Consider the following 27,233-nt stretch of genomic DNA (forward strand, 5'->3'; position numbering starts at 1 on the left):
CTAGCTTCTGGGTTGAATGCCTAAATTTTAGTGTTTTTTTTCCAAAGATATCACCATATTGGAGGTGAAATACCTGAACGTATAAGCTAGATGTCTGCGTTTTGATAGATATTTACAGAAGATGTCTTCGTACCGATAATACCATTTAGTAAATGTTTTGACTATTTTGTGACATCGAACACCCTAAGGTTGTAAGTTTTCAGTAATACAGAGATTTCTTTGGTTAACATCATATACGTTCTTATATACACAGGTGAATCGAACAAGTTGAGATTTATAATCACCAGAATATAGCGACAAGGGAACCTCAACATCTAAAAATGGATATATTCTTAGTCGATACCACAGCTGGATAAGATAAGAACTGTAAAACGAAAGGTCTATTTTGAAATTGCTCACAAGTATTTCATATTTTCTGTTTTTTCTTTTATTCCAGGAAACATGTGGGGATATCAAGATGGTATACGTAAGTCATTTGTTCATTTGTAGTCATAAACAAACATTTCAAATATTATGTTTGGATTTTATGATACAATATGAGATTCACATAATACAATACCACAACCCTGACTCCATTTAAGAATAAGTCTCTTATCCATGTGCTTCGAATAATAGATTAGCTAGAAGATCGGATTGCAAATGTATTTTAATTAATGATTAGATACAAGCTTTATCTTTTTTCTATCGGTGCTATATATCTTTATTCTCATAAAACAAAGTACAATGGTACAGAGATATACATGTATACAAATAAATTAACATGGTATAAATTTTAAATACAAATATAAAATAGAGACATAATTGATACACAGTGCTTGATGGCCGAAAGGACGAAGTAATCAAACTACTGGATCACTCGCCTGCAAATATCTCTGTGAACGCACTCTTCAGTGATATTCGATAGAAACTATAGAGATAATAAAAATACAATCCTATTGAACACAATGTGAATATGCTGTTCTATTCAAAACCCAATTCATTAGAAAGCCTGACTAAAGTTCTATCAGTATGGAATAATAAATTGTTGCATATCACAGCTTAGATTAGATTCGACACCATCTCGTCCCGAACATGCACAAGTTGTCGTTGGATGCTTGCAAGCAACGACCAATCAAAACATCATTAGAATCCAAAACCATAAAAAAAAAATGCTATTCTAGAGCCTGATAATTGGTCAGCAGATGAAATGTTATGGAAATGATGTGTTATTATTTCTTCATCGTATATTTTATATACTGTTTTCTAATTTCACCACAAATGCATTATGTTAGGTAGTTATTCTAACGAAATGGGAATTTTGGTTCCACTATAGCAGAGAAAATGGAAATATACCAATAGCTGCGCGTAACTTTTTATATCTTTCTTCTGTAGCTCGTGCTATATTGCCAAGCATATAATAAAAATATAAAAACAGTATATAATAACTTACCAGGATTTATTAAGGTGACACAGCAGGTATATAAAAATAAACAAATCCATGCAATCAAAACCACGGTATACAATAAATACATGCGGTTAAAGTCAAAGAGTCATCGATCGACAAACAAACCAATCAAAACACGGTTTATCTCTTTCTTCTGTAGCTCCTGCTGAATGGCCAAGAGAATATAGAACATGTGGTGGTCGGCGTCAATCCCCGATCGACATACAAACTAGTCAAATAGTTGTGAATGAACGATTGGGCAGATTTGACCTGAGTGATTTGAATATGATCAACAATATTCGGTTGACATTGAAAAATAATGGACACACAGGTATATTGATGAGAGAATTGTATTAACATTCACAGTAAAAAAAAAAAAAAAAAAAAATATCACGAGTTACAAATGTTTGCGGCACCAATGTTAACAAATAATAATAACATGTTCAAATGATAGTTTCTGTTTCCTTGTATTTGAAGCTCAAATTACAACGAATTGCATTCACTTGTGTGCATATGTTCGTTTGCCTAAACATCCACAAAAATGAACAAGATTCCGACAAAAATGTAAACATTAAATGACACATTCTTAAAGTTAGGGTTTTCTATTGTTAATACTCATTACCTAGATAATCTACAAACAGTTGTAAGAATTGTACTAAATAGAAATCATGACTTTGAAACATTATTTTCAATAGTAAATAAATTCATCAATCATGTCTGAAAGTCAGTTGTTCTTATTAAATCATTCAATGACTGCAAAATATTGAACATAGTTTACATAGATCAATTGTAGGCACGAATGCCTATTCAAAATTTCTCTCATCAGTTTTCTCCCTTACATAGTATATTTCATTTAGTTGAAGTTGACGTAGAAGGACGTAACAACTTAGCAGTTATTGGTGGAGGACTACCTGGGCCTTATCTTGTAAAACAGTTCCACTTCCATTGGGGATCACAGGACAGTCGAGGATCAGAACATGATATAAATGGACGGTTCTTTCCTATGGAGGTATAGACAGCTCTAGATATTCCCCCTTAATGCATTGGACAATATAGAATATCAACACATATCTATAACCGAAAACAGTAGAAATAATGCATTAAATTTTCATTTATTTCATGATAATTCAAACGATTGTAAAGACCCAATGTTTAATGCAGTATAAATGATAGTAAAATGTATGAAATGTATCATCATTATACATATTTTCTTGTAACTTTATTTATTTTCGTGATTTTAGATGCATGTTGTGACCTACTCACAGAGATACAGAATGTTTGAAGAAGCTAAAAATGCAACAGGAGGCCTCGCTGTGCTGTCGTTTCTATTCGACGTACGTATATTGTAGGGCAGGAGAGTATTGTTGTTTCACGTTAGATCCCACAATTTTTTCTGAAACTTATCGTTTTAAAATTATTTCTTCTTAGTAATTACAGTTACAGTGGTAAATAATCCACTCATCAAGATGTTTCCTGTTCGGAATTTCTCTTAGTTATTAATTCAAATATTCTCTGAAACAAGGCTGTCAAACGTGTTAAAAAATCGTTGGTATTCTTTTTGTATAAATGAATAACGCTTCGATACTAATAAAGAATAATGATTTAAATACCAATTTATAAAGTTATAATTATTATAATTATCGCTTGTTTTAGGGACATTTTATTCATTTATTACACTCCACTTATAGCTGTATAATACCAGTCTTATTAGTTAATACGAGAGAGACATTCAACTCAAACACATGGCTTTGATAGCGACAATTTTTAAAAAGGTTCATACACTGGTTTTAGATTTAATAGCAAATGAAAACAATTCATTTAATGTAATAAATTATGACATATTTGGATGAAAGAGCGGATTGTAACTTGAAAAAAAAAGTTTTCCATAGGAGCTTTCATTTTGGTGGACACTGTTTTTTCTCGATTAACATGCTCTATTACCCGTCCAACTACTTGGATGAGTTATTAATATATGTTAGTTCTAGTAAAAATACCTAATATCTATAACAACTCTTATAAAGGTTGGTGCTGATAATCCTGCATTTGACGAAATGATTTCTCATATGAACGAAGTACAACACAAAGGTAAATAAATATTAGCATTCGAGCATTACAGTAGATATGGATAAAAATGACAAATACATGTGTATCAATTAGTCACAAAAACTGCATCTGAACACCTAGTTTGTCTTTAGTCCTTTTTTTATTTGCTATGGCGTTGTCTATTTGGGCGATATCTTTTTGCGCCAAAAAGTAACTCCTTTGCGCCACAACTTAATTGTGCCAATACTTCTTTTGCGCCACCTAATTTTCAAAACTATAGGTATCATTTCCGCCAAAAGAATAACTTAAATCATCTTATTGCGCCAATTTCATTTATTGTTATAGATATATATATATCTATATATCAACTAAATGATTGACTTCTCTCCTCCTTTATCCGGGCTTGGGACCGGCAGTTTACAGAATGGCGGAGTTTAAGTCATTTTAATAACAAAAATTATGCTGAATTAAAATGAATATGATCTAATTCTCCATTCAAAAAAATTGTACACGATTCATCTGTGAATAATCTACCACAACACGACTTAACTGTACCTCTCCACCTTATTTCTCCAGTTTTCTTTACAAATGCCTGACGGAATTTGTGTTCTTCAACAATGATGACCGGTTTTCCTCTATCAGACTCTATTTTCTTGAATGGTATATCAGACATCTTGACTCGTGAAAAAATATTCTATTACTAAACAATTTATTTTTTGGTGAGTTTTCTAAAATTTGATGAGTGTTCATGAAGGGTGTTTGTTACTTCATGGATTTATGTGCATTAACAAATGGTCTCCATATAATTTGAAAGAATCAATGTTACCTGAATTTATTTTTGCTATAACTGTCGAGAGATTTTTCTATTTACCGATATTATGTTTTGGTTGTAATCAACAATGAATCAACATCACATGCGTTTGCTAATTTTGTTGCTTTTGATTTTGGTTTCAAAGCCGTTTGTTGTGATATATTAATGTAAGTCTTTTTTTTTTCATCTTTTAGTCGTTAAAATTGTTTTGTCCTGTAAATCTATAACATTTCTATCTTAGTAAAATAAATGTACCCGAGTTCACGTGACGTCAGCAGTGTACATTTAATACTTCGCCTGCATATGGGATATACATTACCTATTTATTTGGTATTCAAGAGCTTGCAGAAAGTTGATGAACAAGGGGTATGTCAAAGAACGTCGTCTCGTCCTTTTTCCAAAAAAAAAAAAAAAAAAAAAATCATCGGAGGTACGAAGACCTTGTAGATAGATATTTCGTATCAATTTCACAAATGATACACGATGGTGTTGAAGTATATATTCTAGGTACTGACGTTGTTTATCATCTTAATAACGTGTTATAGTGTGCTTTTATTGTCTTTATTAATAATATAGCTTTTAATGTTGAGTCAGCTTTTGGTTGTTCATGTATCCACTTGTCCTGGCTCTGTTATCATACGTTATTGCTCTATGATAGTTTTTGTATTTATGTCTTTCATTTTTGTTAATATGCGTTGTCTATTAGATCTTTTGGGATTCTTTGTTACATATGACGTGACTGTATTTATGCCTACCGATTGTGTTACGTATTAATCTTTTATAATTTCTGTCTTTCATTTTTTCTTATATTCTTTGTCTATATGACTTTTTGTGTTTTCTTTTTACATTTGACTTGGTTCTGCATTTAAACATCCCGCTATTGTGTTATTTTGCCATGGTCAATGTTTGTTCCCTTATTTGTTGTTTTTTTGACACAATAATGACTGTTGTACCCCTATAATGGACATTTTTGTTATCTGTTGTATCTGTTAGTTTTGTTAATACATCGATGTCAATGTAATGAAATTGTATGCGACTGTCATACAAGTCAGAGGTTTAGCTAGCTATCAAACAGTTTTAATCTGCCATTGTCTACATGAGAAAATTCCTGTACCCAGTTAGGAATATGACAGAAAAGTTATATTCCATTCGGTTGATGTGTTTGGGCGTTTGATTTTGACATTGATTAGGGACTTTTCTTTTTGATTTTTTGTAGGAGTTCTATATTTATGTGATTTTTTTGTAATTCGACATATAATAATTGATTACTTTTCATATATTGTTTCTTTGCTAGAGAGTTATCTTATTGACACTCATACATGTAGCACTTCGTCTTAATTATATACACATCTTTGTTTTCAGACGACCATGTAGAAATTCAAGCGTTTCCTTTAGGATCCTTGTTTCCACGTTCCACTGATGTATTTTATAGATATTACGGTGGATTGACAACGCCACCATGTTATGAAAGTGTAATTTGGACAATATTTCAAGAGCACATACGAATTTCTGAAAGACAGGTGAATGTTGAATAATATTTATATAGGTACCCGCCAAATGCAATTACTCGTATGGTTCTACCATACGCGGATAGTCGGACCATGAGGATTTATCTAGTTTCGTTATAAAAAAAGCTGGACCATGTGAGTATTGAAATAATATGGGTATTTTCTCGTTTGGTTATCATGGTTAGAAACAGACCGGACCTGATGAGTATTCAAACAATATAGGTATTTTCTCGTTTTGTTATTAAAAAAACGGACAAAATGAGTATTTAGATAATATAGGTATTCTTTGAATAAAATCTTTCTTTCTTAGCTAGAACACACTGCTTTTTCTTCCTGAACCCAAAAGCTCAAACACATTAAACAAATCAATAACAGCTGTCATATTCCTGACTTGGTACTGACATTTACATATGTAGAAAATGGTGGATTAAACCTCGTATTATAGCTGGATAACCTCTCTCGTGTATAAAAAAAAAAAAAAAAAAAAAAAAAAAAAAAAATATGTCAACAACTTTCGTGGCCTTTTATAGCTGACTATATTTTCTTTATGGGCTTTGCTGTGACCTACAACTGTTAATGTCTGTGTCATTTGGACTGTTATGATGAGTTGTCTCATTCATTGTTAATCATAAATGTACCACATCTCTTGATTTTTTTTATGATACATCTTTGATTTATTGCGTATTACTTTAAACATTGTTCAATTCTTATTCCTTTATAGATAAACCAATTCAGACATCTAGGCGATCGTCATTTTGTTCGTTTCCGAGGACTATCAGACAATTATAGACCAACGCAGCCTTTAAATGGAAGATATGTTTATACCAATACTCCAATGGGCTATCAATATCGAAGGGAAGGTACATTCGGAATACAACCTCAGCGACCAATGTCTGCTCCGAACAGACAGTTTGGTATTAGTAAACTTATCATGCCGCAGGTAGATGTTTATAGATTTTTAAATAAAGGCAACAGTAGTATACCGCTGTTCAAAACTCATAAATCCATAGAAAAAACAAATCCGGGTTACAAACTTACACTGAGGAAAACGCATTAAATATAAGAGGAGAACAACGACACAACATTAAAATGTAACACACACAGAAACCAACTAAGCATTAGACAAATTCCGATGAGAATAAGCACAATAATATGAAGGGAAATGTTAGTAAAAGATATGGGGTATCCATCTCTGACACATAATAAGTATATGTGCACAGCAAAACACACAAACAGTAAAACTTAAGGAACAGTGCTTGTATAGCTAAACAAATGTTTATTTATTTGATTTATTAAAGTGTTAACATTAGAGCTCCATATGCTCTTAGAGAATCCCGTAATGTTTTCACATAGTTTTCATTGCTAAGCACTTGAAAATTAGAAGTTACGGTAAGTACTCAGATAATGTACGGTTATTGCATGAATATTGAAGAATAGTGTTCCTAGTTTTTAAAATTTATTAATAACATTGATGGCAAGATGGATAAAATAATTCATAATAAAATAATATTTGATACGTTTAGGGGGTCTTTAGTATTTTTTTGGATGTACGTATATCAATAAAAAAAACTCTTAACATTCTTATCTTTTTTGTAATTGTCTTTTTTCAGTTTCTTTCATCAAATACCAGATTAATTGGGAGGATAAGCAATCTCAGAAGAACCTCACAAACACGCCGTTATAATTTAAATGGGGGATTATTTCCAAGATACATTAACTTATATTAACTGTGTACATGCTTGATGTTTACAGTAAATAATGGAGTAATAATTCAAACAAATGTGTTTACTTTCAAATAGCAAAGAATGAGACAGGAAACACTTACAGACCAAACATCTTGTTATGAGAACAACAGCGTTTGCTCTGTGTGTGAAGAATTATATAGCACATTGAAAAAACGCACTAGATGAAATTGCGTTGAATGATCGGTATACATATATATGTACGAGTTACGGAAACAACCAAAAAAAAAAAAATAGGGGTGTCAAAGAGACACTTATATCTAGATGTGGATCAAGGCTTTACACAAAAATGGTGTCACAAATTAGGTAACGTTTGGAGTGGGACAATCATGTAATGTAAATAGTCAATGCACTAACCATATATATATAGCTCCATTCAAGAGTTTCAGGCACCCCGTCCCTGATTCTGATATCATTACTGACTTGAATGATCAACAATTTATATAGTCCTCGTTTCTCATCTATTATATAGATAAGACCGTTGGTTTTCCAGTTTAAATGGTTTTACATTAGCAATATTTTGGGGTCCTTTATAGCTTGTTGTTCGGTGTGATCCAAGGCTCCGTATTGAAGGTCGTACTTTGAACTATAATGGTTTACTTTTATAAATTGTCACTTAGATGGAAAGTTGTACATCTTATTGGCATTCATACCTCATCTTCCAGTACCACTTTAATGAGATATTTTGCCTTATTTCATTTTGTTATGTTTATATTAGGCTCTGTCGGGTATACATTATAGTTTTTGAAGATATCTGATGGCTTAATATTGTGACAAGACCATAGGTCCTTGGGGACAGGGCAATTATTTTGAGATCCCACCCTATTTTATTTCCAAAATCCGTTATATTTTTGTTTTATTATCCTTGATGACAGTCACTGATATATATTAGATAGAGCCAGTGTCCGCCGTGGATAGAAAACATGGAAATAATAGTTAAAAATAGCAAATACCAATCATTTATGCATGTAGTTTATTTAACATGTTTAAAGTCAAAATATACAACAACAAAAAACGCAAAAATAATTTAAATTGAGAGAAAACCAAAAAATAACGGATTTGGAAAAAAAGGGATGGCCTGTTTCCAAGTAGCTATGAACAAGAAAGATACCTGCAACACCAGTTTATTGAAGGCGGTCTGGTACGGCGTGTCCATAATTGTACAAGCATAATAAAATTGAGAATGAAAATGGGTTTATATACAATATCAATTGAATAAAACATTTTATCAAAATTTCTATTAGTTTGACAATAATAGTTTTATTTCAACAGCTAGACAGATATATATCCATCAACCTGGCTTTAAATGTCACAAAGCTGGATAATTGACAGTTGCAGAACTTGCTTGTGTCCAGTCTAGTGATAAGTTAAGAATATGGCATACATGTACTTGTATTTACATGTAATTTTAACTATTTAATAGAACAGCATTTCTAAATCTTAGATTGGTATTATTTTCTTGATGTCTTATTTTCCCTGTGTTATTTTTTATTCAATATTATTAAACATAATTAAGAATATATAAATGTTCGAACCCCGCTGAAGGAAGACAATTTTTAGATTTAACATTGTTGTGCGTATATTTAGATTCAAATATATGAATTATGGATATAATATGTATTGCCTTCTCTTATGATCTGTCGTAGACTTTCACTTGCTTAGACGTACTTATATATAAACATATTACGGTTTGAATACCGTTGAGGGAAGAGCAAACATTTTCAGATTTAACATTGTTATATATATATATTAAGGAACCCTTTCTGAAAATAATTTTACATTTTTTTAAAATCGATAAGAATATAAATGCGGCCTTGCAAAAAAAATCATAAACAATATTATTTCAACAGTTCAACATCTGAATGTCCAGCAGTTCAAAGCTCAAAATGTTCTTGAATGGAATAACTCAGCTGTAAAACATCACGGATCAAAACATTGGAATACAAGAAAAATAGACGACTACTTACTGTGGACAGTCTTTATAACCCCGACTCCGGTTAACTGCTCCTTCGAACATTGTTGTCAACTCCAACAATCAAATTGGTTGTCTGCAACGCCTACCCCTATCCTTCAAAACTAATGCAACTTATACGGCTGTCGTTGATATTAATCCGACTTCCATGTGATCAACCAACCGTCGTAGATATTACTCCAACCTCAATGTGATCCACCAACCGTCGTTGATATTTCTCCGTTCTCCATGTGATCCACCAACCGTCGTTGATATTACTTCGACCTCAATCTGATCAACCAATCGTTGTTGATATATTTCTGACCTCAATGTGATCAACAAATCGTCGTTGATAACCCGTGACTTCCATGTGATCTACTCACCGTCCTTGATCATCCCGACCTCCATGTAATCCACAATCCGTCGTTGATATTACTCCGTTCTCCATGTCAACCAACAACCGTCGTTGATGATATTCCGACCTCCATGTGATAAACCAACTGTCGTTGATATTATTCCGACCTCCATGTGATCAATTAACCGTCGTTGATATTATGTCGACCTCCATGTGATCCACCAACCGTCGTTGATATTATTCCGACCTCCATGTGATCCACCAACCGTCATTGATATTATTCCGACCTTCATGTGATCAACCAACCGTCGTTGATATTTTTACCCCGACCTCCATGTGATCCACCAACCGTCGTTGGTGATATTCCGACCTCCATTTGATCCACCAACCGTCGTTGGTATTATTTTGACCTCCATGTGATCCACTAACCTTCGTTGATATTATTCCGACATCCATGTGATAAACCAACCGTCGTTGATATTATTCCGACATTCATGTCAACCACCAACCATCGTTGATATTACTCCGACCTCCATGTGATAAACCAACCGTCGTTGATATTATTCTGACCTCCATGTGATCCACCAACCGTCGTTGATATTTTCACTCCGACCTCCATGTCATCCACCAACCGTCGTTGATGATATTCCGACCTCCATGTGATCAACCAACCGTCGTTGATATTAATCCGACCTCCATGTGATCAACCAACCGTCGTTGATACAAATGACGATGTGATGCCAATTAACATTAAGCTGTTCAATTTGACCTTTGATTCTGAGATTGTCCAAGACAGTTGTTGTAATGGAACAATGATTACTATGTTAAAAGATCAAGGATCAAGATCAGAAATATACATCTCTAGGAATCACACTAAATTCATATTTTAGTAAAACTTTTTTTTAAAGATAACTATATATATTTTAATTTTATAAAGAGCTAGAGCCATTTCCCCGTGTATTCTTTTCATTCGATAAGATAGGTAAATCATGTTTTAAATAGCCAGATAGATGCTTATTATAGTACATGAACATACGTCACATTATTTATTTTATACCTTGAAAGGTATTCCTACAAAAAAAAAGGCCAAGACTATTGAATTTTTATATTGACTTTGTTTAATTGTTAACCCCCTTTATGCGTATAAGGTACAATACCACGTAACTTGTCAACAAGCCAAATAATATCGAACAAATTCAAATGGGATGCTGTTTTTCTCATTTTGAATATATGCATATCTGTATTTGTCTTTTAAGGTTTTATCGTCTATGAGATAAGATAAGATAATATATATTTTAACCGGAGAACATCTTACCTTAGCCGTATTTGGCACAACTGTTTGGAATTTTGGATCCTCAATGCTCTTCAACTTTGTACGTGTTTGGCTTTATAAATATGTTGATTTGAGCGTCACTGATGAGTCTTATGTAGACGAAACGCGCGTCTGGCGTACTAAATTATAATCCTGGTACCTTTGATAACTATTTACATCAGTTGGTCATAGAACACCTTGCGTTACTAACACATGTTATATGGCCTTTTCGGGCATTTTAACAAATCGGCCATTCGTTGTGATACAGATGCAATAGCTTCTTGATGCTTTACCTACAATCACGATTTGTAGTGTAATTGATTTGTTCTGTGGTGTTGGTCTGATGACTTAGGTACCGGTGCAGGGACGGTGGTAAAAGTGTCATTACTAGTATCTACACAGTTAGTGAATTTGCGACAAAATTGCTATTGAATGCATTTGTTACACATAATACCATGTTCAAAAAAGGTTTCGAAAAATTGTTTGTGTTGTTTTGAAACTTGTATACAATGGCCTCATTTAAAGTTATGTGTATATTACACATGCAGCATTTGGGCTTCATTACTATATATATAATAAATTCTCGTGTTATTGGTTAATAATGTACAGGCACCGACATCAGTTTGACGGCAAATGTTTCTTGCATATATGTAATAAATGTAAACTTTGAATAGAAACTAAGTCAAGAGTATGGACAGTCATGGGAATGCACACAATAAGCGATACATTATTTTGTCTTTAATGAAATGGTATACTAGTATACTATAAAGTCAAAATGAACCAGAATGACTCTATGAATTAAGCCAACATCCGAAGAAATATATGGTAGAAACATTCAAATTTAATATAACAACACAAAAAATGCAAAAAGTCTAAGCGAGATTCGAACCTTATCTTCAAAACAGTCTTTGATTAGTAGTTCTATGCTCGCTCTACTGATGGAGCCACGGCGACAGTTAGTTATTCTGTCTTATTTAGGAGCTATATCAGTACAATTTAGCGATGTTTCAATTTTTTTTTTATTAAAAAGTTGTTTTTTTATGTAATAAGGACACACCAAACCAATTTCATTTTTGAGGGAAAAAGTAGTATAAATTACAACAGTCACAAAAACATAACTTTTTTTTTTGGTTTGAAATGTCCTTCTGGGGGGATTCCCTGTTTTCCCCACCTAAAATCTCAATAAATTCCGCATATTGGACTTTCATCCTCTTTGAGAGTTAAATTAACTACAGTATTTATCACACTTATCATAATATATGTAAATCGATATATTGATCAAAAAGCATTTTTATTTTTTGTTTTTATAGTAAATTCTATTCTGTCGGCACTTTTTGAAATTGGCCCTTCTGTGAAAAAAAATCACGACAAATTGGCCCTACCTCAAATTTAATTTATGACTATACACATCTGCACATGTGATTTTTTTTATATATATATATATGTGTGTGTGTGTGTGTGTGTGTGTGTGTGTGTGTGTGTGTGTGTGTGTGTGTGTGTGTGTGAGTGAGTGTGTGTGTGTGTGTCTACAAAAGAAACAATTAGATATGATACATTGTAGGTGTACATATAAAGGAAAAATATTCAATAAAAAATGTCAGAAATAGTGATACATGATTAATAATAATATACATGCATAAATATCCATTAGTTAAACTGTACATGTCCATACAAAAAATGTCTGTGATAAAATTAGTAGCTTTTCAAGTGATTTCTGCATTATATTGTTCTGTTCTTGTGAAAGGGGACGCAGGTAAGATCTTCATTATTTTTACAAATAACTTTTAAAGAATAAATTTCATATTATAAAGAGGTCACTTTGACAATGATGAAAATAGATAATATTTATTTGACCAGATACAGTAACACGAGTAACCCACGGTATACACAGTGATAAAAAAAATCATTACCTTTCTTATGAACATAAAATTTAAGTAATAGAAATCACAAAGAAATCATACGATTTGTAAATTAAAAAATAATAAAGTGTTTATCATTTGTTACCATTATTTGTTCCTCAATCTTTTTTGTTTGGATGTATGTCAAATATCTGACCCAATAGTTATTTCTAAAAATAAACCCACCATAAATTATGCAAACAGGGTGTTAAACAAACAGAAGATCTTCAACAGTTTCATGTTTTTCAAAATGTTTTTTAGACTTTGGTTCATTTAGAATTTATTGTGTTACAACGACACGTGTTAATGTTCCAACCCGTATGCTTTATTCTTAAGACTGTATAAAAAGAAAATGATGTGGTATGATAGCTAACGAGACAACTAATCACCACCTTTCAAATGAAGAGGGTGGAATCAATAACAGTGTTTCTTTTTATACAGTCTTAAGAATAAAGCAGACGGGTTTAAAAAAATGTTTTTTTATGATATCGATGATAATTGGGAAACAATGCTATGATATATGCGAATTACAATGCATTAACTTTATCATACATTTATTAGTGTATATATACAGTAATTAACTAATGAAGAGGTATATATGTTGCAGGGAATTTGTAAAATCAGGGATTTTGTAAAATCACTGGACTAATCAGTGATTTTGTAAAATCACTAACAGTTCCTGACCAGTGGTTTTGTAAAATCCCTGAAATTGTTAGGGATTTTACAAAATCACTGAAAATAGAGCTAGGGATTTTATAAATCCCTGATTGCAATTAAGTAAAACTTTCTATTAGAAATGGTTTTTTTTTTTAATTAAAAAAAGACTACTGATCAATAATGATTTTGACATATTTTCGTTAATAAACACTATGAGCTAGCACTAATGTATAATGATAATGACTAAAAAAGCATTTAAACGGATATTTACACCACTGTTATTATTCATTTTAGCATGACAAGTTTGGGTGACATCTACTGTTACAAAATGATCTGCTTTTCGATGCATATCTGAATCAAATCAACTTGTCTTCGGAAAATTTAAATCTTTGCTTATTTTATACTTAAAGACAATGCCTTCAGTTTACTGTAGCAGTTCTACGTACTTTTTAGTCAGCATTCCTCTCATAGTTCCTTGTAAAGTTCTAAAGCTTTTTAAGAAACATTTGCACACTTTCTATTTGCGCACTTTTAATACCATTTCGTCTCTCTACCATGACCTTGTGATATGTGAATTTTCTGAATAATGCTGTACTTGTCTTCAAGACATACATTATATTTTTAAAACATCTTCCTCTGATGAATAGCGTTATTAAACGATTTGATCAAATCTCCGTAATGAAGAACTCCGTTCCTACATTAAAAAGTTGAGAGAGAAAGTTTAAAAACTTATCCAAAGTATGTATCTGATATATGACCAAAGTAAGTAAAACTTTTTTTATTTTTGCTTGGTTAGAACCTATTCATAAACATGCAAGTATACAAAACAAATTATTCTTACCTATATTTTCTGTTGTCTTTATTATTATTATTTTTTTTAATATAAATGTTATTTTGTAGGCATCAAATTAATAATACAACACTTATTTGCTTTTTATATATCAAATTTCATGCAGCAATAAGATGATATTGCTCTGATATATGAATGTAATATTTGCCACTGGATCACATACCCTTACCCACCCAATTTCTTATACCTAACATATGTGTTTTTTTTTTATTATGACAGCAATCAACCTAATTTTCCATCTCTTTATTTGATTTTAAAAATTTTATATAATTGGTTTTATTTTTACAGTAATTACAGAAAAAAAACTATAGTAAACAGCAACTTTCTTTCAGACAAGGTAGTGATATCATATTTTCCCACGGGTTTCATATGTTGCATTTTAAATTTACCTCAATTATTTGAAGTAACTTTCTGTGTGTATGTTTGTTCTTGATTTAAAGACATCTGTGCTTTAGCCATTATTCTACAGTATGTCAGTTGTATAGTGCATGAAAACAGCTCACTTAATATTAAAATAAAGGCTAGATTAACCTCAAACTTATTGAGTGTTACTGTTGTAAGCTTTTTCACAGAAATTCTTAATTAAAATGAATAAATTTATTTTACAAATTATTCCCTGAATTTAATCAGTGAATCTGTAAAAATGTAAATAAAAGATCTTAAGTATTTCAAGGTTTTTGTAAAATCACTAGTCAAAATCAGGGATTTTATAAAATCACTTATTAGTTCAGTGATTTTACAAATTCCCTGAAATTTCAGTGATGTTACAAAATCCCTGATTTCACAAATTCCCTGTAATATATATATATGAGTGCTAAAACTATGTCAAACAGTTCCTAAAATTCTCACTTCTTTCGAAATCATTACCGTCTCTAGATATATTGCACTATAATTACATTAGATGTATGTTTCACTACAATACGTTATTCTGATTGGCTCGCGTTATTCTAAAATCAACTTCATTTCAAAATAGATTAATTGTAACCTCCTTGATGGCACGTTCTTCTACAATAAAGTATGCAGGTAAATAAAAGAAAAAAACTTGATAGTAATAGTGTTTTAAAGATTTTAACAAAAAGATGTAACCATACGTATTGAATGCTTCTCTAAGTAATTTCATAGGGTTGTAAATGCGTTGAAGGTGTGCATAGGTGCTTGAGGACAGGATCCTGTTATGAGCACCCCATAGTCCCTCCCCCTTATTATCATAAATCTCAGATTTTTTAATATATATCACTTATTTGTAACATAGATTGCCTAACAATGTAATTTTAACACACTATTTAGTATGTAAATATAAGAATGTTTAAATTATTTACAAAATGATGAAAATAAACGCAATATTTCGCTAGACCAACTAGCTTTATCAAGCGTGCATCTATCCAGGTGAAATCGGATGTAGATGATAAGAAACTTTTGCAGCTCAACGTCTATGTTGCACTGAACTGCCTTTAAAATAAGAAAATTTTGCAGCTCAATGTCTATGAGCTCTTGCATTTAGCTGCTTTGAAAATAAGAAAATTTTGCTGCTCAATGTACATGTTGCACTTGGATTGGTAGTTGAAGTTAGCAACGTCCATTGGCCAATATTACGGGATAAAAAGGACGATGCTTTGTTTAAAATTATTCTTTATCTTTTCTGTATCTTTTTTCGTCTTTTTCGTTAGGACCATCAGGTTCTAAAGTGTGGAGTTGGTGGATCCAAAAGTTTTCTCTTCTCCTTCTCGCCGTGGTGTCCCACTCTGTGTTGACTTCTATAATTTGGAAAGTGACATTATCAAAATGATGTTTCGTTGAACGAAGATGTCTTGTGAGAGGACAGTTTTTGTTGGTTTTGTACGATGAACGATGGTTATTGAGCTTAATATTAAATTTGTCCATTGTTTCTCCCACATACTGAATGCCACAAGTGTCACATGTTAATACATAAATTGAGTTCTCCGTTTTACAGTTGGAATTAGAGTAGATGGTATAATTTTGTTAACTTTATAACTTATTTGTAACTTATATATACTAATATACCATATTTTTACTTTAAATATGCATGTTTACTATCAACGTGAATCTCGACTATAGAGCGAAGCGAAAGGTTGACAACTTCGTCTCATGAAATTAAGGCAACGGTCAAGAAAAGTTGTTTTAAAATGTAATAAAATTTCACTTACCGGTTAAACCAACGAGTCCATGCTCTTCCCAGATGATTTTCCTTCTTGAATTTGGATATCCCGATATAATATAATACCGTTTTAACACTTTTATTTCATTTTTTCCGCAAGTGATGTTGCTTTTTTTTACTCCATTCAACTTCGATCAACGGAAGTAACAATACAACGACATCTGGGTGGTCTTCAGCTCAAGAAGGATAACTCCACATGTAACCGCGGGAAATTAGATGAGTTCCGGGGTATATGCAGGGAAAGTACACATACGAGAATTTCGAATGTATACATTTCGAAAATCTCTTACTTTTTCTACCCCGGAACTCATCTAATTTCCCGCGGTTACATGTGGAGTTATTCTTCTTGAGCTGAATACCACACAGATGTCGTTGTATTGTTACTTATATTATATCGGGATACCTAAATTCAATAAGGGGGAGGGACTATGGGGGGGCTCATAACAGGATCCTGTCCTCAAGCACCTATGAAGGTGTGCACATTTTAAGAATGAAGCGCGTCGATCGTGCTTCAAACAAAATGTACTTCGATCAACGCTTTTACACCCCAATGAAGTAACAATAAAGAAACATTCAATTCCTTAATATTGATACAAATGTTTTTTATATAAAATGTTATATTACTAGGTGCAAGTCATGTAAATTACAGATTTACTTTTGGACAGTTGATATAATTTTAAAATTAGTTATTGTTGTTATCTCTGTACTGATGTAATGCATTGGCTTAATGAGAAAAATAAAGACAAAAAAACGGGTTTTTGCTATTAATTATGAACGAATTTTGTCGTCAATTCTTCCAATAATCCGTCATTTTATAATATTGTAAAATAGCATGGATCTTGTAACATTTTCTTTAAGGCCTATTGGTTTATAATCTTGAGTCGACAAGGATATTTTCGATTAGTCTATAAAGATTTTCTAGATTTTCATTGTTTTTTTTCTATATATATTACAGGTAACACGTGGGGATACCAAGATGGAATACGTAAGTCATGTGGTTTTTATCAGACATGCAAACGATTGTTTGTAAGGTATTGTGCTCGAGTTTGACAAGACGATATATTGTTTATTTTTAAACAACTATACATTGAACAGAAAATCCAAGTACGAGTAATATATATATGTGTGTTTCTCTTACTTGGATAATAATATTAGACCCAAAATAAAAACAAGTTGCTTTCTTTAAAAAAAGAAATGCAATCGTAAACCCAAATGCTTGTTTGGCATTATAGTAGTCTCAGGCATTATATATTAGAAAATTGTTTAATAAAGATGTATTGTTTTATATTACTTTTGTTGTATAAGAATTAAAAACTGACATTGATTGTTTGCTCAATGTAATACAGGCGTCACACATCAGCGTGTAGTTCCAACGTACGTCGGCCGTGGTAAAAAATCATGCACGCACACGCAACCATATACGCTAGTAATTTTGGATGCATTCAACCTGTCAATCATATCTGTATCGTGTGCACAACGAGCTTAAAGCGTGTATTGGGCGTGCGAGAAGCGTACCTCAGCGTTTATCGGGCGTTAAGGTGACGTATGTTGGCGTATGTCTGGCGTTTGTCTAACGTAGATGGAATGTAGGCTACGAAGGAAAAAAAAGTCTATTGAACGTATTTGAGACGCGTCCCGGTCGTATCTGGAACGATAAAAAAATGACTCATAGAAGAGTTACAGCAGGTTTTGAAGCAGTTTAAAAATATAACTGTATGTATTGTGGTGTTGTGAAGAATCCGTGCTGTTGAAGTGTCTGGGACGTTAAATTATTGGGTGTTTGTTTTATACCGGCGTCACACATCAACGCGTATGTGCTCCGACGTACGCCTGGCGTGTAAAAAAATCATGACCGCTACCAATACGCTAGTAATTTTGGATGCATTGAACCTGTCAATCATATCTGTAACGTGTGCACAACGAGCTTTAACCGCGTGTATTGGGCGTACGAGAAGCGTATCTAAGCGTTTATCGGGCGTTCAAGAAACGTATGGTTGCGTATGCCTGGCGTTTGTCTAACGTAAATGGAATGCTCACTACGAAGAAAAAAAGTTTCTTGAACGTATCTTCAACGTTCTATTATGGGGTGTTTGTTACACACCTGCATACGTTTTAGTTAAAGTACGATCTCGAAGCGTATACAACGTGCCATAAACGTGACTCAAACTTATCTGTAGCGCGTTAAACGCGCTTGTAGAGTATGTATAACGTGCGTGTAGCGTATAGGTATACGCTAGACACACTCTTGAGCTGGATGAAATTTTTTATGCTGCATAAAAATTTCCTCGAGTTGTAGCGTTCACCAAGCGTTTACCTTTGTATTTCGACGTACTTAAAAATTATACAACGCTCGTTTAACGATTGCTCAAAGCGTTCCTCTGGCGTGCAACTAACGTATACCGACTTTGTCAATTTTCTCTGTACGTCTAGTGCACGTCAATTTATACGCCAATGTGTGACGCCGGCATTAGTAATGTGTGACGCCGGTATAAAACAAATACCCCATAGTTTAACGTCCCAGACACTCCAAAGCCGGCATTAGTAATGCCGGCGTTACACATTGGCGTAAAGACAGGCCTGCACCAAACGTACAGAGTAAATTGACAAAGTCGGTGTACGTTAGTTGCACGCCTGAGCTGAATGAAATTGTTATGCTCCATAAAAATTTCCTTGATTAAAAGCGTTCACCCAGCGTATACCTTTGCATTTCGACGTACTTCAAACTTATGCAACGCGCGTTTAACGCTTGCTTAAGCGTTCCTCTGGCATGCAACTAACGTATACGGACTTGTAGATAGTTGTCTTATTGACATCATACCACATCTTCTTTTTTATATTTGATATCTTATCGCCGACCCTGTTAAGTTTGCTAAAATTGCATGCATGATTAATTTTAAGGTAATCAGCCGTAATTAAAGTGGCACATTTGATTCGTTGTTTCATTGTTTGAAGTATTATTTCTTACATCTGCATGGTCAAATGTATTATTTTAAAATATATTTTAGATTAAAATTTCAGTTTTAGCTTTTTTTTTCATATTGAATATCAGTCACACACAAACGAAAAGGATCCAGAGGTTATGTGACCTCCTTGTTTTAATAAAAAGTAAATAACATTGCAATATTTAAACAAAAAAAATAACTTAAAATTTGCAATTTTAATGAAAATAAAACGGAAATATACTTTCATAATTAATTTTAACGTTATTTTCAATAAACAATATTTTTTTTTGAAAAATCTTCGTTTTTTACCTCAGTCTATTCGAGGACGTATATTAGATTATGTATACACGCCCTTGGTCTATCCTAGACGTAAAATTTCAAGAAAGTGCAAGAAAGACTTCCTTTTAATTTCAGTATGAAAAAAATTAGCCTGTTTTGTACATCATGTACATATTCCCTAGATCTGAGACTACTATAACACACGTGTTATAGTAGTCTCAGCCTAGATTCATACTTTTAAATAAAATGATAGTACATGTAATACTTCTTTTATAGATTTTAGTTAACAAATCTCGTTTCGAATATAAATCGTATTGGTTACATAAAATCATATAACGTACATGTATCTACGCATATATTGAAAGTAAATATTAGCAGCTTGTAATTGCATGCAAGGAAGTATGCAAATGCTAATTAAAGTAGCTTGCGTCTTAATAAATCTACATTTGAAAATGCCTGTACCAAGTCAGGAATATAACAGTTCTTGTCCATTCGTTTTTGATGCGTTTTGTTATTTGATTTTGCCATGTGATTATGGACTTTCCGATTAAATTTTCCTCTAAGTTCAGTATTTTTGTTATTTTACTTTTTATGCATCCTCTCTATAGCAAATTTAAGATGCTGATGCTTTTTCAACAGGTAAATTAATAAGCTATAGCGCATGTATATGCAAGGTGGGCATGGAAAGAACAGATGTATTCCGAATAACATCTGATGTTCCGAAAGACTACGGACATCGTCCAATATATACTGCGTAAACCCTCAGGGGTTTACACAAAAAAAAAACAACATAGGGTACATGTCTTTCTAACACAAACGATGCAAATTACTGCTAAGCGCGCACATGTTGTGATATTATTTTTTTCAAACATTCGTTTGCAAAATTTACATAAATTTTGACAAACTATGCAAACGATAAAAATGCGTCTGCAGTTTGTCGTTTGTCCTTTGTTAGTACACAGGCTACATTTGTTTCTTACTTCAACCTGATTAAACGAAGTATTTGTTTCTACGATTGTAAAAAGTCTGTTTACCAACAACATGTGCATGCATTATTGAAAGTTCAAACAGGGTCAGTAAAGACCTATTAAACGATGTTTTTATTTCTACTTTTATAGCGTTTAGAAAACAACAACAAACGCGACACAACGTTTATAAAACTTGGTTAGAAAGACATGCAGCCTAAGTACTATAAAAAAAGAACTGTTTGTACATAATTCGTTCTTATGTCGTTCTGTTATAATACTGTCCCAGGTTAGGGGAGGGTGGGGATCCCGCTAACATGCTTAACACCACCACATTATTTATGTATGTGTCTGTCCCAAATCATGAGCCTGTAATTCAGTGGTTGTCGTTTGTTTATGTGTTACATATTTGTTTTTCGTTCATTTTTTGTATATAAATTAGGCCGTTAGTTTTCTCGTTTAATTTTTTTGACATTGTCATTTCGGGCGTTTTATAGCTGACTATGCGGTATGGGCTTTGCTCATTGTTGAAGGTCGTATAGTTACCCATAGTTGTTATTTTTTGTGTCATTTTGATCTCTTGTGGGGAGTTGTCTCGTTGGCAATCATATCACATCTTCTTTTTTTATATTTACATATGCTTGTTATATAAACAACAGATAGATACATGGTAAAACAAGGCGAAATACAATTTACATTTGTCAAATGTTTTAAGTAATGTGTATTGTAATGTATGGACACATGTTATTACGTCTTAGTGTATGTCCGTAACGATAACATTTCGAGATATTATATCAGTCGAAGCCGATAGTCGAGGCCCTATTGTTAATAAGTCGAAAAATGATATTGATATAGAAAATTATATGCCATTTATTTCTTGTTATCATACTTGACTACAGTAGTCCCTTATAAATAATGAAGATGGTATTATGAGTTTGTTGTCCTCAAAAGCCAATTGAGCGTAGGCACAATAAATGTTTGGGTATATATGCGCGTAGATAAAAAAAAAAATACTGTTCGGGAATATGCGCATACACAAAATAACTCCTCGGGGAAAATCCTTGAACATTCCCATATGTTAGTCACCGATCGTCATACAACCAATCATAATACGGTTTATATCTTTCTTCTTTAGCTCCCGCTGAATGGCCAAGAGAATATAGAACATGTGGTGGTCGGCGTCAATCTCCGATCGACATACAAACCAACCGAGTACGTCTGAATCAACGATTTGGCAGATTTAACCTGAGAGACCTGAATAATATAAACAATATTCGGTTGACTGTTAAAAATATTGGACACACAGGTAATTTATAAATCAGGAAAATGAATAATGGATTTAAGAAATATATTATTATAGCACTTATTTACTAAGACTACCAAAGGAACGGATATGATTTAGAAAAAAAAATTCAGAACAATCTTTTTACTTAGACAAAAACAAAATCTTTACCTTTACCCTGCAATCTGTTTAATGGTATTGACCTCTAGTAAATATGATCTAAACAGGTCGGTATATAACTAGTGGATCTAGCTGAACAGGTCAGTATATAACTAATGGATCTAGCTGAACAGGCCAGTATATAACTAGTGGATCTAGCTGAACAGGTCGGTATATAACGTATGGGTCTAGCTGAACAGGTCAGTATATAACTAGTGGGTCTAGCTGAACAGGTCGGTATATAACGTATGGGTCTAGCTGAACAGGTCAATATATAACTAGTGGGTCTAGTTAAAAATTCATAATGGATAATATGCTCATTACTGCAACTTCGACCAATCATCGAATAACAGGCCAAAGGACAGAACAACTTTAGCATGTTTTTTTTTCTTCTCAACTACCATATATCTAATAGTATATTTCGTTTTATTTAGCTGAAGTTGATGTTGAAGGACGAAACAACCGTCTGGTAGTAAATGGCGGAGGTCTTCCCGGTCCTTACACTGTTCAACAGTTTCACTTCCATTGGGGATCACAGGACAGCCGCGGATCAGAACACGACATAAATGGTAGATTCTTCCCCATGAAGGTAAATTTAAAAGTTTTGTTCGTCGGTAAATTCTATTTTTACTCCACAACTCAAACATCTCTTTATGTTTACTAACGTATAGGTATTTAGACTTCTTATTTATATATTTAGCAACAATTATATACAATCAACCATCACTATTATGTTAAATGTTTTCTTATAACTGTTAGTATTTTCGTAAATTTAGATGCATGTTGTGACCTACTCACAGAGATACAGAATGTTTGAAGAAGCTAAAAATGCAACAGGAGGCCTCGCTGTGCTGTCGTTTCTATTCGACGTACGTATAGTGTAGGCATTAAATATTAAACATTTAAGGTGGTATTTAACAACTTGACTAACATAAATTTGTCTCGTTAAATTTTCATAAAATTTTGACAAAATGCTTACTTTGACCATATGACAAAAATATATAATTAAAAAAAAAAACATGAACCACACACTATATCGGAAAATTGTTGTTGAACAAAATATCCAATTGACTAACACAGTCCTGTTTTGATCATCGATGCACATAACATTTCCTGAACAAGAAACGTTCATCTGATTTTTACAGAGTTATCTCCCTATAGTGTTATGTACCACCTTGACTATTAATCTTAAATTTCATTTAAATATGTCTTAAGTTTGTCAGTGGTTCTCTCCTTAAAATATGTGACATGTTCGGCTAATCAAATGATTCATGTTTTGTATTTTACTTTTATATTATACAGTCCGCTAAAGTTAAGCACCACCTAAATATAACTTTTAATATTTTTTTCAACTGTTGCGATTACATTATTAATGTTTAGTGTTATGAACTGCCTTAAAAGAGGGACGAAAGATACTAAAGGGACAGTCAAACTCATAAATCTAAAACAAACTGACAACGCCATGGCTTAAAATGAAAAAGACAAACAGAAAAACAATAGTACACATGACACAACATAGAAAACTAAAGAATAAACAACACGAACCCCACCAAAAACTAGGGGTGATCTCAGGTGCTCCGGAAGGGTAAGCAGATCCTGCTCCACATGTGGCACCCGTCGTGTTGCTTATGTGATTACAAATCCGGTAAATAGTCTAATTCGGTAAGTCACATTCATGAAAGGGAAGGGGATTGTAGTTACGACGTAGGGGATTGTAGTTAACATACGTTCTACACTTACATTGTTCCTATCGACCAAAAAGATTCAACTCTGATAAACCCGCCAGGCTACTTTTTATTAAAGGTCATCTGCATTTTTCCAAATACAATGTTTCAAATGGTTACCTGTAAATCATCTCCCCACTGACACGCGTACAGGTGAAATTTGACCGTTATCATCCAAGTCATTGTGTAATATGGCAAGGCGTACGTGATCTAGTGCTGAGCTTTGACAAGCAATTGGCATGTCAAATGCATATATAAGCACTAGGAGCATAGGTACCCTTCAATATTAATCACACCGTTATCGCATGAAACTGGTAATTTTTCACCGTGCCCAATTTTATTTCAGATTGGTCCTCATAATCCTGCCTTTGACGAACTGATTGGTCATATGAGCGATATACGACACAAAGGTATTACACATTGGTATACGTGTATATGTCTGTAGACGTTGTTATTAGTATTCAAAAATTTTAAGAGTAACATCTTTTAAATCATTTGAGATGGTACGTTACCTAAAGTGTAAGTATATATATGCAAATCTTGATCACATGAATTTCACAGAAATCTCACATGAAATCCAAATGAGTTAATTTCACACGGGTTTCACCTCAAAAAAGCTTATATATGAAACTCACGTGAAAAATTGCATGGGGAATTAGATTTTTTTTACAATTGCAATTAAATTCGGAAATTTAGATGTTATTTTTACTTTGTTGAAAAATTTCATGAATTTTCCGTAAAATTCACAATTGTCTCACATGAGATTTACATGAAACTCACATGTTTACTCCTTGGTAACCCCAGCATCAACACAACAACGACAATAAGACAACAAACGCATCCAACCATTAAAGTATCATAAATTGATTTGATAATATACATGTGTTTATCCAGACCTCTCCCGTATGGCAGTAAGGTCAATTATAAGCTGTCGTCCGTTGTCATGTACGAGTTGCCATAACTTTGTGTAAGAAAATAACATCCTCTCCCAACAAACCCTTGTTACAACGCTAGAATAATGTTCTAGTTACTTGATACAAAATATAAAATTGAGAAAGGAAATGGGGAATGTGTCAAAGCGACAACAACCCGACCATAGAGCAGACAACAGCCGAAGGCCACCAATTATTTACCCATAGCCATCATATCAGTGTTTCAGTCCGACTTTTCTCTAACATCTTTATCAACTGCCGTACCTAATTATTTGTTATATTTTATGGTTGGGTTTTATGCTCACTGCAGTACCTATTTATCTAATGTTTTTTATGATTGGTTCTCATGCTCACTGCAGTACCTAGTTATCTCATTTTTTTATGATTGGTTCTCATGCTCACTGCAGTACCTAGTTATCTAATTTTTTATGATTGGTTCTCATGCTCACTGCAGTACCTAGTTATCTATTGTATTGTATGATTTTTTCTAATGCTACTGAACTTAACAAAGCACCATGTAATCTTATTTTTTTCAGACGACCATGTGGATATTCAAACGTTTTCTTTAAGATCCCTGTTTCCACGTTCCACTAAAGTATTTTATAGATACTACGGTGGATTGACAACACCACCATGTTTTGAGAGCGTAATCTGGACAATATTTCAGGAGCATATTCGAATTTCTGAAGGACAGGTGATAAAAGGATATACATATTTACTGTATTACTTCATGCAAATACATAACTCGTACAGTCAAACACTGCCACGGAACAGTACTGGTAATGAAAACTAGAAAAATAACAACATTGAATTTCATAACTATCGAGCTGGGTCAAAAAGACATCGAACTCATGTAAATAAATATCAATACATCTGGTAACCTGTTTTGTGTCGAAAATTCTATATGCCAAGTCTGTAACAGTTTGCAAATAGAGTTGAGTTAAGAACACAGCAAAACAAACATCATTCATCATTTATTTATAATTTGAATGTTTCAAAAATCAATCAGAGTCTTTTACATGTACATGTATATACCTACATTAGGTGGATTTCTATTCGACACAGTTCATCATGCTGTATAAAAAAAAACCAAAGACATGATGCTTACATCTTATTTGTAATAGGTGCGTCAGTATGATAATTTCAAAAATGTTTTTTTTAGCTTTGGTGTATAAATCAAAATGTAGGAAACCCGAAATAATCAAACAATTTCAAAATTAAACAAAAAAAGGAAAACTAAAAACGCCACATAAGTTCTGTATGAATTTTGTGTGACTAGTTTTTTTTTTTAATTTATAGACAAACCAATTCAGACATATAGACGTCTATGACTGTTGTATTACAAAAATATTTGTAGATAAACCAATTCCGACGTCTAGGCGATCGGCATTTCCTTCGTTTCCGACCACTGTCAAATAATTTTCGACCAACGCAGCCTTTAAATGGAAGATATGTCTATACCAATGATCGAAGGGGTTATCGATACCAAAGACAAAGTACATTTGGAAGACAACCTCAGCAACCAGTACCTGCTCCAAACAGACCGCTTGTTTATAGGCCACAGGTAAAGTATTTTATTGTATAAACAAAGTTAGAACGTAACCGTTGATATGACAGCAACACTACTCCGAAATCATAAAGATTGATTAAACGGAAGATGTTGTATGATTGCAAATTAGACAGCTCTCCACAAGAGACCAAATGACATAGAAATAAACAGCTATAAAAGGTCCAAAATCACAAATGTTAAACAATTCAATCGAGGAAACTAACGGTCCAGTGTACAAAATGAACTGGAAAAATGTAACACTGCATTAAACTACAACCAATGAATGTCTTTGATTAATGAATTCGTATAGAACTTTGCTTTGCTATCATCTGCTTCTTTCTAAATACAGTTAACATATATAGAGACATCCTTCTATTTATTTGTAAGGCGGCTTTCAATAAGACTACTATCTAACAATTAGTAGATGTCCTTCTCATAGTTAGGCAGATACACGTCTGATTGCAATAGGGATACTATCTCACAATAAGCGGACATTCTCCCTTTTGCGAGGCAGACAAACTTCTGATTTCAATGGGACTACTATCTCACAGTTAGTAGATATCTTTCTCTTCGTGAGGCAGCCACACATCTGATTTCAATAGGGCTACTATCTCAAAAACAATAGTCGGTAGTACTGCACCAAAAGTGCATATATAAACAATAAGAGAAAAAAAA

The 27,233-nt window shown here is 33.0% G+C and overlaps 1 protein-coding gene across 1 annotated transcript; it reads left to right on the plus strand.

Annotated features, from left to right (window-relative positions):
- Positions 1-439: 439 nt before the first annotated feature.
- On the plus strand, positions 440-26,594 carry LOC143076967 (carbonic anhydrase 1-like). Its single transcript, XM_076252863.1, has 11 exons — positions 440-466; positions 1,584-1,754; positions 2,281-2,432; positions 2,665-2,757; positions 3,445-3,508; positions 5,640-5,797; positions 6,507-6,725; positions 23,130-23,222; positions 24,424-24,487; positions 25,546-25,703; positions 26,367-26,594. Exons 1-11 carry the CDS (start codon positions 442-444, stop codon positions 26,592-26,594), a joined length of 1,425 nt encoding a protein of 474 aa, XP_076108978.1. The 5' UTR covers positions 440-441.
- The last annotated feature ends 639 nt before the right edge of the window (positions 26,595-27,233 follow it).

This window comes from Mytilus galloprovincialis, chromosome 5, assembly GCF_965363235.1.
Source record: "Mytilus galloprovincialis chromosome 5, xbMytGall1.hap1.1, whole genome shotgun sequence".
Classification (NCBI taxonomy): Eukaryota; Metazoa; Mollusca; class Bivalvia; order Mytilida; family Mytilidae; genus Mytilus; species Mytilus galloprovincialis.